Raw genomic sequence first — 17,615 nt, 5'->3', positions numbered from 1 at the left:
GACTGACTACTTCACGTAAATTTGCATGGGTTAAGTTCACGAAAAGATATGGTTGGGCACTTTTACGTACCTAACGTAGTTATGGACTTAACATAAAGTACTTAATGTGATGTTACATGAGTTAGGTTTAGGTAAAGAAACATGTTTTTGGCGTAATTATGTACTAACATAGAAAATAACATAAATTACATAATGTAAAGTTGCGTGGGTAAGGTTTAGGAATGTAAAGTGACGTCAGGTTTAGGAAAAGAAACATGGTTGGATGTTGTCTTTGTCATGTAAAACTACATAGGTTTAGTTTGGAAAATTAAGTTTCGTGGGGAAAGTTTAGGGAAAGAATAATGGTTGGGTGTTGATAAGTGCTTAAAGTCATGTAACAAACTCAACGTAAAGTCACTGTGGTGAGGCTTAGGAAAAGAGACCTTAAAATTGCTCAAAGTTCAAATAAGAAAAAAAAATGGTCTTCTGGGGGAATGTCCTGTGTTTATTCAACCCATACACCACCAACACCAACTTTCTTACACAGACTTTCATTATTTATACGACTACTTCTTTTGTCTGTTCAGTTCAATGGTCACATATTAGCAGACTTTGTGATTGTGCTAGCTCTATACAAATTATGGTTTATTTCTTTTTGTAGTTGTATTACGTAGTAACAATGCATTAGCACAGTCTGCAAAAACATACAGGTATGTTTCCACTGTTTCATTTTAATTTATACTTATATATATACTTGATATTTTCACCATTTCCTTTTTTATTTAGATTTTCATAATGTTACGTATTTAATCTGGGTCTTACAAAAGTAATTGCCTCGTGCATTTACATTTTTTATTTCATTGCTAAGATTTGTTTTTACAGAGCATGTTTATCTTTTTCATTCATGTTATTTAAATCCATTTGTTCTCTTAAAAACTGGGATACCGTGCATGTATGTCTATAGTGTTGCATACTGCATGAGGTCCGAGTCATGATGGAGACCTTCTTCCCAGTCATGTCCTCCAGCTCTCCTGGGGGATCCTGAGGGTAAAAAGGGAATATGTAATCCCTCATGAATGTTCTAGGTCTGCCTCCAGGGCTTTCTCACAGTTTGACATGTCCAGGAGGAATCCCAATCAGATGCCCAAAACTACTGCTTCTTGTCACGGCAAAGGTGCAGCCATGTGTCACCAAACAGGACACACTCCACTCCCCACAGACAAGTCTGGACAAAACTCTGCTTCCTGAGGCGTCTGACGGTTTTCCGACACTGAGATTAGCCAAAAGTAAATGTCAGTGGACCCACTAGGCTCGTCACACGGGAGTTTTTGCTTCCGTGACCACAGAGGCTGCAGTTCTTTTGGCCTGCCAGTACTACTCAGCAGATCCAAGAGTGCACTGGGGTGGCTGAGTCCAAAAAGCCACTGTACCAGAGGATTTTTGGGTTTTCCATCACAATTGGCACAGAGGACCTTCTGGCTACAGCACTGAGTAGCTGCCTCGGCTGTGGAGGCTTTATACACGGCCCACTCTGATTCTTTATGGATTTACTGCATGTTTTCTGCTATCAGAAATGCTAAAACGTTGTGATTGTTAAGCACACTCAATGGCTGTCACCAAGGTCCCTAAGTGCTCAGGTTCAGATCAAGCACTCCCACTCCTCTGGGTTGTTGCCCAAGTGAGCACTTAAGTCCCTCAACAGGATGTGAAGCCCTAAGGCAGTTCTCTCTGAAGCACCCAGTGACTCCACAAAGCCCAGCATGTCTGAGCTGGTAGGGGGTGGGCACACATGTGGGCACAGAGCCTTCCTCTCTGAGACCTGCAGTCACTCTGAGATGACACTCATGGTTTTCTGGACAAACTCCAACACAGCAGCTCTCAGCCAGAGGCTCGAGAACCCCCACATTTGGTGAGCAGTCTTCACCTCAGGCAACTCCAAAGAAAGAAAGTGTCCAGTCACTTTCCAGGAGTTTGGTTTCACAGCTGGTGCTGTGGTTTCACATTGTTGGAATTTCTTTAAATAATCATTTTTGCCCTCTGTGTTCTGTGATACAATCCTTTTCTTTTCTCATACATCCTTGAAGAGCTGATGTGAGACATACCCTCATTCTTGCTGATGTTTTGGTTGGTTTCATAACGGAGCTTTCATCATGTCATCCATTAAATCCAGTCGCCCCTGCTGAATTGTAAATCGTTTTCAAAGCTCCACTGTTATAGACTACAAATCATATCAGAAACTTTCAAGGCCAGTGCATTAAAACTAGTTTGATCTCATTAATATCTCATACCATATCTATGGATTGCTTAGTTCAAAGGTTCTGTATACAACATCCAGAGCATTTAATTTAGGATCAAACACTATGTAAAGATATAGTGGATGAATGGCATCCTGAGTGAAGTCACACTTCCTCTGTGTGTGTTGTAATAGGTAGTGCAGCTGTGTGCATGCATTTTAGTGCAGGTGTGTGTATCCCACTGGCTAGCTAATCAACATCACTGCAATATGCTTATATAAAGGTTACCGCTAATAACACTGTCCTGATTCACTGTGGGGGAGTGCTGTCGTTGCACAAGTATGACGACCACCACACTATGACGAGCCACCTGCTCAGCCACCTCCATGTTGAGAGCCATGTGCAGACAATCCCGGCTCCGTCTCAGTAGCCCCTTTTACACTGCCTGTCCAATCGCACAGTTATGCCTTGCCACTCTTTACAAAAGGCACAATCACAGCATGAGGGGGACAAAGTTTTCTGGCCTTTAAACCAGCAGGGGAGCCAAAATGGTGTCTGTGTAAACAGGAGTGTCAGCAAGACAGGACCATGACCAGGTTGGCTGTTTTGATGACGCATTATGTGAACCCAACACGGAAGATTTAAAAAGCAGCTAGCAACAGCCAGCAGCAGCTAGTAGCAGCTAAGCAGCAGTTAGCATCTAACTCAAAGATGTCAAACAGAGGCTGTAAATGTTCACAAATTGGGAAAAGCAATCAGATTCAGAAGTACCTTACCCTCCGAGCAGAGGCCACAATCAGCCATCACATAACATAGACAGTAAATTATTGTTAATGCCATTGATATTGTTTAGAAAGGGCTGCGAACATGTTATATGTCACACTGGAGGCCAACAGTACTGTGTTGACTGTCATGACCGACACACCGTTTTTGCTTCTGCAATGCCAGCATGTTGTCTAAAAATCACACATTGCTGTATGATGCCACTGTTGTTTTGGTTCTGCAGTGCAAAACAGTGCAAAATAAAGGGACCTGGTAGCAGCCTTATAACGCAATCTCTGTAAAAAAGGGCTATATATATGCTCCAAATTATACATATAATGTATTATTATTATTTAAAAAACGGTTGGCTTCAAATAAGATGGAAGCAGAATCCCGTAGTAATGAACCAACAGAGATTTATCACCTGACTGCAGTTTCTCCCAGTTCTACAACATCTTGAAATTCACTTTGGTTTTGCTCTTGGTTTTGGTTTTGGTTTGGTTCTCACCGTTCTCATCAGCGTTGTTTCCAGACACTGCTGTTTTCAGTGAGAAAGCTCTGATAAACCCACAGCACTCTACCTGCCAAGCACCATACAGCAGACAGACAACGTTAGCTGAAGGGAGTGAATATTGAACGCACATTCATCACACAAATGTGATCTGTATATACTCCTCATTTCTCTTCCATGTGAAGGAAGAACTAACTCTGGCCGGCGGTCCAGCAGAACATATAGAAGTAATTACAGGAATAGAGCAGCTGGGGAACTAAATGTGTGCCTTTCGAGTTAGAGCTTTCCCTGTGAAAGCGACCTTACCTCAGCTGCACCGCTCGGCTCTTTTGATGCTCCAGGAGTTGTGTGCTAAGTGGCAGATGGCAGCGAGCCAAAGAGGTTATTGCAAGTTTAGAGCTGGCTTGCTCTGAAAACACAGCCACTGCAGGAGCTATTGATTGACGCACGCCTCACTCTGTGGCTGCAGACGCTGCCAGGGTTCCCCTTCTCCCCTCGCTGCATCTCCGCCACACTTTCTGTTCCAAGCTACTGAGAGGAATCCAGCTCGCTAAAACTGTGCTCAGTTGTTGAGAAGCCTGGAGGGGAACACTGTTTGCATAAAATTACTACTGGCTTGACTTGCACAGCAGTGGAGCTTGTTAACCCGTCATGAACTACATTTTACATTTTTATTGATAGATACATTATGTGTCCAACTCAGCAAAAAAAAAAAAAAAAAATGGAAGAAAATGGATTCTGTCCTGAATGTTTTTTTACTCCACCTTAAATATTAGAATGCATTGTGAACACTTTCTGTGACTTACATAATGACTCCATAGAATAATCCAGCAGTGTCTCTCTTGGAAGAGTTTTAGGTGAGAAATGTGGCCCTCAGCAATTCCATTAACATGATAATTTTCAGTATCACGAAGTGGATGAACAAACTTGCCAGGAGTTAGCTATAATGCCTTTCCGTGCTCGATTGTTGGCAGACAGATGGAACGAACAGACATCTGGTGCAGGGAGTTTGGTTCATTCAGAGTATAAAAGATAATTAAATATCAACAGTGAGGAAAAGCATTCATTAGTTATTAATTCAGCAGGCCGCCATGTGAGATGAGTTGATTGTAATCCACAAATCCGGCTGATGGTCGGTGATGGTGGAGTCAGCCGGACATCTAAAGACTGTTAAGTCATCCGTGACCTTCATCGACCACTTCTGGGCAACCAGCAGGAGGTCAATAGCACTTTTTCCTCCTACTGAACAAAGTTTTTCATCCTTTTGAATTACAGTGGCCTGTGACTGATACAAACCATGAAGTTACATTTTCAAAACAGGATTTTTCTGTAGGGAGGAATGCAAACTATTGGATGAAAAATCACCAAACATCTCAGCACCTGGCTGTAATCCTTAACTCACTGGTACAGATCGACAGCGTTATCAGCCTCCTGCAGCATGTGCACTCAAGTTGAAGAACTGTATTTGTTGACCTGTTTAGTCAAAGTCTAGTGAACTGTCTTTGGCTTAAACATGAAAGGTCCTTACCAGAGGTGTGGACTCGAGCCACATGACTCAGACTCCATTTAGTAGCCTGGTAAAAAAACATTCTGATGTAGTGAGCTCAACATTTTGCTCTCTGTATCAGTCTGGACACTTTCAGTCGGTGGGAGTATACGCCTTGACAGACAAACACCTTCAGCCAATCCTGATGTCAGCACTAGCTACACAAACACATTTTCATTTAGACAGTAACCGTATAAAAAATATAATTTATTTATATTTACCATTTGTATGTGATTTGTATGTCGTCAACAACAATCCCCATGAGGTTTTTGCGATACACTGGCGTTGCCAGCATACTTTTGCATTTCTCATTCAGCAACCTGCTGCCTCTGGACTGCTGAATACCAGCTGGCAGCCTCCTCTTTGTTGGTCCAAAGCATTGTGAACACAGATCTGCATGGCTGTGATCCCCAGCTTTGCAGCCCCTCATATCTGCTCCTCCATCAGGGCAAACAGTGGCAAAAAAATACTTTACTGGGGAACATCTTCTTTATCACCAATGGGGCCAGTTAGTAAATCAAGCTTCTGCCAAATCCAGTCAGAAAAACGGCGAAAAAGTCTTTTCCTCCATGAAATTCTGCGAGTGCATCCTCTTGTCCTTCTTTAATTGTTGTTATTGACTCTGTTCCTGCAATTACTTCACTTATTGCTGTGTTTACTCTGCTAATGTTTAAGTTAGCACTAGCTGCTGCGGCAGCTGGCATTACTGTTACAGCTACAACGCAGCTCCTAATGGACATCGTCAACTATGGTGCAAATTCTGTGATTGGCCCAAATTAGTTTTTAATTTCTGGAGTGTGTTTGGGGCGGCAGAGAGTCCAAACCGACACAGAGAGTGAAACAGGATGGTCCTACCAGACTATCCAGTCAGGCTCAAGCGATACACTTTTGAAAAAATCCAAAAAGTCTTCCAACTCGACTTGGACTTTAACACCAGTGACTTGTGACTTCACTTGGACCTGAGTTTTTTGACGATATTCATGCCGGTGCCGTGTCCAGTGTTTGCATACAGTAATATTTCCACTGAATAGTATTGAGTTGATACACTCTTCATACTAAGGTTTCCAACATACTAAAAAAAATCTTAAATACAGTTTAAACCTACTAAATATTATGTTAGTATGGAATTTCGGGTTTAACCCACACAATATTGTTGAAAGTCATAAAAAATGTTAAATTTGGTTTTGAGTTGAAGTGATTTTTTTTTAACTTCTTTGACATTTTAACACGTGTTTCTGTATGATCTGTTTAGAACAATATGAACTGAAGTGTGTTCTGTGTATGTTGCCTCGCAGTGAAGCACACAGCCTGCTGTGATGAATACAACTTCACTGAGCTGCATGCCACCTAACACACTGTGAACACTGAGATCATATAGTTTCAAAGCATACAGAATCACTTTGATCAGTAAATATGAACACCCCTATGTCAGCTGAAGCTAAAGCACAACTGGCTTTTGAATGTGATTTCAGCACATCCGTTATAATTATCCGCATATTCATATAAATATGAATACAAGATACGCACGTAGCTCCGCTGCTAAACTATTTGAAGTCCCTGCTATGGTGCCTTTTTTTTGATGTTTTGCTCATTGTGCATTCAGTCACAACACTGCTTTAACACTGTTGCTCGTGCAGAGGAAAACTGAAAATCACAGTCTTCCAAACTATTCGCAGAGTACAAAAAAAGATATAGGCTCAAGCGAATCCAATGGTTTGGAAGCTCACACGTAGGTAATGAACTACATTTTTGTCAGGAAAGGCCCAGTGTTGGCTTTTAAAAGCCACTGGAGCTTTTCCAGACACAACTTTCTCTGGCAGCTGCACACAGACAAATGGATATGTGTCTAATGAAAGGCTTTTAGGCAGTATTGATTTTTTTTTTTTTTTCCATAAGTATGGCCGTCAGTTTTGTCCTTGACATATATTCGGACAAGTATGCAGAGGGAGAAAAACAATGTAATGCAAGACGTGTGTGTGAGAGAGCCCTTTGTGCCTGCAGCAGCATAACTATTATTCTCTCTGTGTGAGCGACTACAAAACCGGAGCGACAACATTTAAAAAGTTATTACACTTGTTAATGAGCTAATTGTCTTACTCAGTCTCAAGTAGCGCCAAAGACATTTTTGATCTCCCTCTCTCGTCTCGGGGCTCCGTCAGCTCGCCCCGGCTGTACGCTCCTGTCCACGTACATCACTCATCCAAATGTCTGCAGTGTAATCACTTGTGCAGAAATCCACCCTTATATTCCTCAGAGTGAGGAACTTAAAGATGCAAGTCAGCGGTTTTTACTTTGTGTGACCAGAGCCGGAGGCTGTCATTACACTAATGCAGCAGTGCTATCCAACAAAGGATCAGCCACGAGGAAAAAAACCCTCCAGACCGCAGAAACACAGATCTGAAGATAATGGTCTGCCCTACATAACAACCTGACATGGCTTTGCTTTTTTTCAATTGTGCAATTACTCATCATTATACCTCTGAAGCATTATTTCATGTTGCAGGACAAATGTCATGAGGCACAGTTCATACATTAATGGAGGTAATTACTCACCGATAGGCTACACAGTGGCATTTTAAAGCACTTTTGACATCGCATTAGTGTTTTTCTAATTTTGATTTTGTCATAAAAGCAGCAAAAGGTCACCAGGTCAATTCCCATGAAACATTGCCACTTAGCAATTAACCTCTCCTGTATCAACCTGATGGCCGTCAGAAGACCCTGACTGTACTACGTGAACTTAAATATAAATTGCTGGAAAACAGCATCTGTTCTCAGTCAGCTTCCCTGGATAAATACAGATTAGATTTATTGAGTGATCTTGCATTTTCTTTCCAGTGAACAGGCAGGTGACATTTGCTAATAACCACAGAGCGGGGATTCATTCGTCACGAGAGACGGCAGTTTTTAAACTGCTCCCACCGTGGTGACTTTTAGAAAGTTAATATCTCTCTCTTTTATTCATAAGGTTGAGTGCACTCTGTCATTTCATAATTACGTCTTATGGAGCTGATATTTCAACACAGCAGGGGCGCTCCCAGGAATTTCTCATAGGGGTGGCCAGAGGAGGCCACCAAAAAAAAAAGACATGACTGGATTTCAGGAATTCGATTATGCTTTTAAAGTAACCATATAGACCAGCTGAGAACTTTCAGTATGAGATCCAAGCAATTGCATACTGATATATTTTAGTGTCTTATTTTTCAGTTAACCCTTTGAAAACTGAAGTGACATCACTTTTCTTGAGCTGCTCTCAGATGCCTTTCACAAATATTTAAACCTTTGAACAAACTGGTACAATCATTTCTTTAAAAAAAAAATGTAGGAAAAAGCTAATGAGCAATTTGGTAAGAAATGCTCCACAAACAAAAATAAATTAGATAATTATTTTTATAAAGCTATAGAGAAAGGGAGGAAAGAAAAAAGCATCAGCAATACTATATTTAACTTATTATCATGATTACATATTAAAGAATATGTTACAGAGTTATAATAGTTTTAAAGTTTTTTAATAGTTTTTTGTTGTTTTTCTACTCGTTTTCTAATTATTTTCTTGTAATTTGTTTACTAATTTCTTTTGCTGTTCATTGCCTTCATCCCATGTTTTTGAATGAAATGAAACTAATTAGGTCAGGTGTCAAAGGGTTAATGACCTGATAAAGTAATACCGATGAAGTGAACATTTTGAGTTTTGTAACAGTCCTGTTTTGATGTGTTAGGCATCTATACAGGTTAGTTAAATTATTGTTCTTCAAATGAGATGGTTGTCTCGTACTCTTAAAGCTACAGTTGGTAACTTTATAAGAAATAACTTTTTGCAGCTTTATCCACATGGCACTGAATTAGACAAATCTGTGAAAAGGAAACACACTTCTCTGTCTACTCTATTGCCTTATACCATGTCTAATGGCCTTACTGCATGTAAATGAAAGCAACCAATCAGAGCCGAGGAGTCTTTAGCGCAGCTATCAATCAATGATCAGCACATGAACTGCGATAAAGCTGTCAAACTAAACAGCACTGATCAAATATGAATCAAGAATTTCTCACTGCTTTGCCTATTTCTCTCCCCAAATGTTTGCAGAAACATGTTTTAGTGTACAGTTTAGCTGTAAAAAGCGGAAAGTTTGTCACCCGGCCGACATGTTGGATAAAGTTAAATGGAATACCAAGCATCGCCCATAAGCCAGAAAAATTCTAATAATCATCAATATAGTTTCTGGACATTTTTCCTTTTTTTTTCGAGGAGCACCTTCCACCACTTAACGCAACTGCTCATTGCCATTGAAGAGAGTTAAAGAGAATTTAAAGAGTTGTTAAAAGCGTCTGAATGCAACACAACAGAAACTGATGTACATCCAGGTCTCAAAGGGTTAATTCACAACAGTGCAGTATATTTTTTAAGATCACCATCCATTTTGTATATGTAAAATCTTAATTTGTCAAATAACTTGAAAAAAAACCCAAAACAGTTAAAACAATGTTGTGGAGTAAAACTTACAGTATTTCCCTCTTGAAATGACATGTAGCACACTCTGTTCAGCAAAATCATATCTGATTATTGAATACAGAACTGGTTTGTGTTTGCTCACATTTGATCACTCTTTATGTGATGAGAATTTCTCTTCAGTGTATGACTGTTGTGCTGACAACCAACCTTTAACTGTTCTCAAAATGTCCTAAACAAATAAAAAGCCATAGAAAACTGGATTTTCTAACATATTTGGGTTCCAAATTATGTGACTCAGTCTGTTGTGGTGGCACTAACTACAGTCTGATGTTAAAAGTGGCATAATTGGCATAATTAAATGTTATATTGCTGTGAAATTTTATGTTTTAGTGCTGTGAACAGTGATCCTAATAGGAGCATAAAAGCAGCTCAGTCTCCACGAAATCATTCAATTTCTTTGGAATAAAATTTGCAAAAAAAAACCCCTCCTGTGTTGTCGATGCAATAGATTTTAGCAGCAAATGTCAGAAAATGTTAGTCTGGGCATCTGCATGAGTCTCTTGAAGATATAATCAGCAATTTATCTGCAGTGATGATGTTTGTGTTCAGTTTGACTTGGCAGTTGGAAGATATTCTGGACAACTTTTCAATTATTTTATATGTAAATAGACCCTGTGCATTCTGAAAATATATGAAATCTGTGTCTATGCTTAGCTTAGCCAGACAATCAAATGGAAAATGGGAATGGTAAATATCATCAGTCCAATAACTCCCAATGCAAATAAAGCCAGTAACTGAAGCTCTGGTGATTAGAGTGATCACAGACTGGAGTTTCATCCTCCACCATCTCATTTTTAGTTAATTTATACAGTTCTGATTTTTCAAAGTGGAGTTCTATGAGGCACCTATCCATAGAGAGTAAATTACAAGCAGTAAATATCAGTCAGCACACCCCTAGTTTGGAGACCAAGCTGGAGTCCTACATGGAAGCTGAGCAATCTGCTGCTGTGGATGGGGGTCAGCAGCAAAAAAGATTAAAAAGATTTTTAAAAAGTCTCACCTACATAATTCAATATTAAAATTCCTTTCACTCTGCACCTTACTGTCAGAGAGGGATTTCCAGTGAAAACAAAATGAAGCTATTTATGGAAGTATGTCCAACTCCACCAAGGTAAATAGCGATATACCCCCTTTCAGCTAGTTGCTATTGGACCTCCTTTGGTTGACTTATTATGTCACATACCAAACCAGTTAGCATGTGGCAAACCGTAAAAACATGGCTAACATTTTGACGCTGTACATTTCCGTTGTACTCTGTGCTTTACTTGGTACCTTCATCTTGTTTTGCTTTTTCCCCTTTTTCTTCTTCTTTTCTTTTTCTGGCTTTTTTTCACAAATTTATGCTGTTTGACTTGCGGGTTAAAGTCCAGTGCAGGAACTGTGGAGCATGCACAGATTGGCTAGGCCAGTTGAAGTGGAATACATGAAAGAGTAAATTGACCCCAAACCGCATTATCTAGGTGTGTTAGTCCGACTTTGAGAAAATCGAATCAGTACGATTTCAGGCGGACTAACATGTTTACATATATTTTAAAATTCCAGTTTCAGTTGGACGAGTGCAATAATTTGACTTTTTCTAAAATCATGTAAACATACTGACTGTAGCATACACTTTAAACTGATATTGATTGTTTTTTAGGTTGGACTTTTTTTAACGGGTTTCAATATGTTGTGATGCCAGCCCCCATCCACACCAGTGCATTACTCAGCTTCCATGTCAGCACTCCTGTCTGTTTCCCTAAACTGGGGGTGTGCCACCCAACATTTACTGTGTATAATAGACTGAATCTGGATAAGAACCTCATAAAACCCCAATTTAAAAAATCTGAACTATCCCTTTAAGTCTCTGAAATATCCCATTGATAGGCAGTTGAGTAAAACCAAATCATGTCTATTTACCTCAGCTATTGTTTGGTTTATTTTGACATTAGTTACTGAATGCTGTACCATTTTTGGTGAGTACCAAGCACAATGCATGATAATAATATATGAATTACTCCATTTCACCAGCTCCCTGAACAACTATCTTTGCAAAACCTGATATTTAACTTCATTTCAAGGTGCTAAGAGTTAGGTAAGACCATAACATTGTTAGATACTTTCTCGAAAGGTAAGAGTACACTATCTATTGTCCTGCTAAAATGTGTAGCTTTGCAAGCATACTAAGAATAAAAAAAACACAACAGGCCACCTGAAACATATCCAGAGCTGCTAACTCATTAAACTCAGTGTGATACTGCTGACCTGGGCGTCTGTGCTGCAGGTTCAAGAGTTGCCGCTGGCAAGGGTACGCACCTTATTTGTTCGAAAGGGTCTGAAAGTCTTGTTTTCTTTTCTGCTTCTATGTGGGACAGAGCGCTTACCATTAGCTTTGTTTGCATCTTTCTTTGGACATCCCCTCCATGAAACTTTTAGGACACTGACTCCCTGCAGACCTCTTTTGTTCTCTTGTAGGTCGCTGACTTAATCTTAGGTTATATATTTTACTGGCATGAAATTTTGGAAGAAAGGGAGTAGCAGGGTTTTTTATCAGTCCTGTATTGAGCTTTGGTACTTAAAGCCCGTCTTAAGTAGAATGGGAGAGTGGAAAGCATCATCTCACGGTTTGAAAAGGATAAGAGGAGGATTATTACACTGAGCCGGTACAGTACTTCTTAAAGTTTCTCTCTCAAAGTGCCCCTGAACAGACATTTGGCCACAGATGCTCATTTGAGGGCTTTAATCTGAGGGGAAAGGGACCATTTCAGCTTGATTTACCACAGAGTAGTGTTGTCTAAAGGTGGCCACGTAATAATGACAGCCAATTCGGCCATTATTTTCTCTGTCATCATTCTAGCTGTTAAGTGAAATTAGCAACAACGAGGTTGAAAATGTTTTGATGGTCCCGGGAGGATCCGTGCTGAGAGCTGATGTGCTTATTTGTGTGTGCTGGAGTTAATAAATTATTTCAAGTCGGATCAAATGGAACAATATGGGAGGCAGCGCTGCACAGTTTCCAATCTTTTAAATTGGAAATGGTGCAGGACCACCTTCTGGCTGTATCATATCGAACAGGCTGCTACATCTGCGGGTGCTTTAAAAGACCCCCAAAATGAGAGATTTTCTATCATTACCCCTGCTGCTAGTTTAAAGCAAATGACTTACGGTGCATTCAGGCTCAGACTGTCCCTCTGCTTCCTCCCACACACTCATTATCATTGATGGCAATTATATCAATCTCAGCAGTTTCACGTGCCTATCTTTGATCTGCAATTTCGCCAAAATCTTAAAGGTGCACTCTACCAATTTTACACGTCATGAGATGTACTACTCACTGTGGGAAATCAGACATATTATAATGTCTTCTATGTCCAGCACAAGGTATAGGTTTCCTTTCAACATTGGGGGGGCACACATCTGCAACAGGGAATTTGGGGGCCCTCCGCTAAAAAACACTAAGCATCAGACATTTAATTTCCTGCATTCTGATGATTTTTTATGCACAAATTTGTGCAGTTTCTGCATCAATTTATGGTGTAAACTTGTCAAATTTTTATTGGTGGGGACAAATGCATATGTTCTACATAGTGAGAGGGACGTGTCCCCCTTGACATCTAAGGCTACACTCTGAAAGGAAAGTGATGTCATTCGGGCTATCTCAGTTTAGGCTTGGAGACTATAATTGAAAACCTGCATTTCTAACTGAGGGTGTGCCCTGTAAAATCAGACAAGTTGATTTTACTTTTTTTTTTATCTAGGAAACCAATTGCCTTGGAAAATGTAATACAACTATTAGTCTTGATTTATGCTTATTTTACATGTAGTTGTTAAGTTTAAAATTTAGTTATATTCAATTTTGTGAAGTTGCTGAAACTTAACAATGGCAATATTTCTGAGTTTTAGCAAATTCAGTAAACTGAGCACACTGTGCTACATATACCTTTATTCTGCTAGTTGCAAACCGGTCAATCATATTTGTATTTTCTTAAACATGTTAAGAAAACAGAACTCACAGATCTTCATTATTAATAAAATCCTCTTCGTCATGATCAAGTTAAGTCTGACGAACTTGATTGACTGAAGTTGCTAACACTTGGATAGAACAAGGTCATTCCACCTGTAATTTTTATGTTGGAACAGCTTCGTAAAATTAAGCAAATACAGTTACTTTTCAAGTAAACTTAACACTTAAATATTAAGTACACATAAATTAAGATTAATAATGATATTTACTTTACTTTTTCAAGGCATTTGGTTTCCAAGATTATTTTAAGTAAGATTAACTTGTCAGATTTTACAGTAAAATTTTAAAGACGTTTTCCGGACAAGAATGGTCTTGTGAAAAATGTTATCCCTTTGCATCGTGGGAAATGTAGGATCCAGTGTTTTGGAGCTTGACTCACATTAGAGACTAAAAAGTCAGCCTCTGATGCTTCAAATCTTTTTTTGTCTCCTTTGAGTCGGCAAACTTTTAAGAAAATTAGATAATAAATCACTGTGTGCCTTTAAAGAGGACAACACACCGAATGTGAGATGCTGAGTCTTTTTTTTTTTTTTTTTTGGTCAACATTATGTCATGATGAGTATGTGTCTCATGTATTTTCCCAGGTGATGATAAACTACATGGCTCTATAAAATGAAAAGGTTATATCAGAAGAAGTTGGTTAAAGCCTTGGGAATTGGATTGACCACAGCATCAACAGGATTTCCAAAAGCTATACTAGCAGATGAGGTTAAATACACTTTTTATTCACAAGTAAAAATGTTAACAGCAAACATTCAAAACACAAACTCTGCTTTTGTTATACTAGCAAGCTGTTGCGTTTATGGGCCTTGATGTGCCTGCGCTGTCTGGGCCTGTATCACTTTGATCTGTTCACTGAGCCTACATCAGTCTGACTGGTGATGAGCGATATACCGGCAGATGTAAGAAAAGATCAGAATGAGAAGGAATCAGCTGAATTAAAATCCACTGCTGTCGCCCTGCTGTGTAACTTACTGCTTTTTGTTGGGGGTGTTGTTGGAAGAGAGGGAGTGGGGGGTGGGGGTTGTTTAAGCACAAAGTCATTGATTGTCACAGCAGAGGGGGGAGAAAAAAAAGCTCCGGAGCGGCTATGTGTTGCATGCCTCAGCGGGGAAAATGTCCTCGTATGCGGGCGGCAGTTCACTGGGGAGCGGGTATGAGAAGGGGAAGCAGTGATTGAGCTCCGGGTCCGTGGGCGAGTATCCCGGCAGCTCTATGGACGGGTGTCCCCCGCACTGCACTTCTGCACCTGTCTCGTCAAACACATTAAAAACACCCAAATTGATGTAAGACACCGGCTGGAAATCCGCCGAGGAACACTCGTGCTCCTCGCTGAAGATGATCGCGCCGGCGCGCTGCCTCTGAGACTGCCGGCTTCTGGAGAACTGCGCTGCTTTGTACCTTTTGATGACCACCAGGTTGATGAGCCCGAGGAGACACTCCAAGGTGCTGAGAACAGTGGAGATGACCAGACTCCGCTGGTAATCCCTCAGCTGCTCGCACGCAGGGTTCACAAGCACAGAGTGGAAGCAGTAATGGGAATATTTCCTCTCCACCAGAGAAGCCGTGTCCCCGTCCACCACCGCGCCGGAGAAGGCGGTGAGGACCCCCAACAAGAAGACCACAACCCCGAGGAGAAAGAAATTCCTGCAGCCGGGCTTCTTTAGGCAACACAGCATCGCGGAGCCCAGCAAGACCTGCCCGATTCCCACAAGTAGCCCGGAGTAGAAAGCCCCGGCCGCGGCGCCGAGGTGGAAATGCGCTCTCACCGTAGATCCCAACGAGACGCATCTTAATCCAACGACAACTTCGCTCAGGGCGCACACGAAGAGGAGGGTGCTGGAGAAAACGGTGCACAGTCCTTTCCCACTCAACTTCATTATATTCCACCTCTGCCGCTCTCGATCCCTCTCCCCCCTTCTTCATCCTCCTTCGTCCTCTCCTTCGTCTCCTCTGGAAGCACTCTCACATTGGGACATCATCTGCCGGTGACTCCTCCGGTTCAGAGCGGGCGATCCTCGCCGCTGTGGCGTCTCTCTCGCATCCCCGCCGCTTTACAGGAATATATAAATAACTAATGGCAACAATACGCGCTCCTCTTTGCCACTTATCGATACGCAAATGAGGATCACTTTACCCCAGATCACCTCCTGAGGCAACAAAAGTTTGTCCTTTTTTTTCTCCTCCTCCTGTGCACAGAGTCTCATCTGCAGTCCGCCAAATCGTCTGCTTGAATGGTGTGTGGCGTTTTTGTGGCAGAGGAGGAGGCGGCGGCTGCTCGAGATGCTCGAGGGTCCTGTGGACCAATGACCGGTGACCCACAGGCCCTCAAATCACTGCAACACTCCTACAGGACACTTTAAATGTGTCCGAGGTGCCCCGTAGTGACCTTATAGCTAAATGAAAAGGTGGGAAAACGACTTTTAGTTGGTGATCGAGAAAACAAACACCAGCAGGAACAGAAATCATTGGCTTTCAGGAACATTAATTTCTTCACACCCCTTTAATGTCCCTCCAGCCTCGTCGTAAAATCAGTTTGGTAGCCGTAGCTGTGAGTCAGTGAATTTAATTAGTAGGCCTACTGCTGCTAAACTGCATCCCTGCAAATAAAGAAGAATACATTGAGTTTTGGTTAATTATAATAACTTTATTTAAAAGACATTATATACTGTAAAATCGGAAAAGCTGATCTTATACCTCAAATAATCTTGGAAATCGATTGCCTTGAAAAGGGAAAGTTAATATAATGACTTGTCTTTACTTGTTATCTAACTGTTAAGTCTATTTGCCTTTATTTACTTAGTTTTGTAAAGTTATTGCAACTTAAACAGTGATAAGTGAAACTGAAAATTAGTCTGACTTAACGTGATCATGACAAAGACAATTTTGCCAATAATGAAGTTAGGAAATCTGCAAGCTCTGTGTTCTTAACATGTTTAAGAATATATAAATATGATTGACTAGTTTGCAACTGGCAGATTGCATATCTAGCACAGCGCACTTGGTTTGCTGGAGTTGCTAAAACTTAGAAAGATTAATTGAATCAATTTGTTATTTTTGAGTGGCAACAACCCCACAAAATGAAGTAAATATAAGTAAATGTTAAGTAAACTTAACAATTAGGTATAAAGTAGACACAAATTAAGATTAGTAGTTAAATTTACTTAACTTTTCAAGGCAAGTAAAATCAACTTGTCAGATTTTACAGTGGTGTAGGCTACATACATGCTGTGATATGTCTACGTCATCCTTGCATAATGTTCTCATAAGGGCTGCTGTTATTGTCAGGTGGATCTTTCTGGAAATCTTAAACAAAAGCATTAATAACAGTGCACAGCGCTCCGTGCGCTGTCCGTGGTGCTGAAACATCCAGCCCGGGCCAGATGGCAGCTGACTGGACTCCTCTACATCTTTCCTCTCAGCCAACCTCCCTGCAAATATAACAGGCGTCCCTGGACGTAGGAGAAACTATACTTCTCGCGTTTTATTTAGCAGGCATTTAATAACCTGTTGTGTAGGTGGGGGACATAACTGCGGTCTCTCTGTTGTTTGTTAATGACCTTGGCGTCGTGATGGAGATTGCGAGGGCCACAGACTAAACTAAAAACAGAAGCAGAGGTGTTACAGGGTGGATTACCGTTTAGAAATTCTCTTTAGTCTCAAAGCAAATGTAGAAAGACATACCGCATGAGTCATGTCGATGTTGTAATGCCTAACAGAAGTTGATGGAGCCCACACTCTAAAAGTAAATGTATGAGTATGAAGCCCATTGTGTTAGTTTTGTCCTAAAGTTCACGTTTTGTCATCAATGCTGGATACAGGCAGGGGCGGAGCAAGATGTTGTACACATAGTGGGCTCAGCCCAAATTAAGGGGGGGTCTGGGAGCATGCTAAAGAGCTACAGCACAGTTTTTCAAGCCATTTGAGATAAAAATATTGCCTAAAAATATTATAATCATTTGGGAAAACATGATAGTTGCCAAGAAATAAATCATATTATCATATTGTGGAGCCAGCATCCTATTTCTGTATTTAATTGTTCTCCAACTGTCTTCATAATTCTGAAACCA

At 40.7% G+C, this 17,615-nt stretch overlaps 1 protein-coding gene across 1 annotated transcript; it reads right to left on the bottom strand.

The window, feature by feature from the left end:
• Positions 1-14,255: 14,255 nt before the first annotated feature.
• tmem271 (transmembrane protein 271) lies at positions 14,256-16,836 on the bottom strand. Its single transcript, XM_042492794.2, has one exon. The coding sequence runs from the start codon at positions 15,423-15,425 to the stop codon at positions 14,634-14,636; it is 792 nt and encodes a 263-aa protein (XP_042348728.1). The 5' UTR covers positions 15,426-16,836; the 3' UTR covers positions 14,256-14,633.
• Positions 16,837-17,615: the final 779 nt, after the last annotated feature.

Source organism: Plectropomus leopardus, chromosome 8, assembly GCF_026936395.1.
Source record: "Plectropomus leopardus strain MGB_pleo_1.0 chromosome 8, ASM2693639v1, whole genome shotgun sequence".
Taxonomy (NCBI): domain Eukaryota; kingdom Metazoa; phylum Chordata; class Actinopteri; order Perciformes; family Serranidae; genus Plectropomus; species Plectropomus leopardus.
This window is presented reverse-complemented; position numbering and strand designations above follow the sequence as displayed.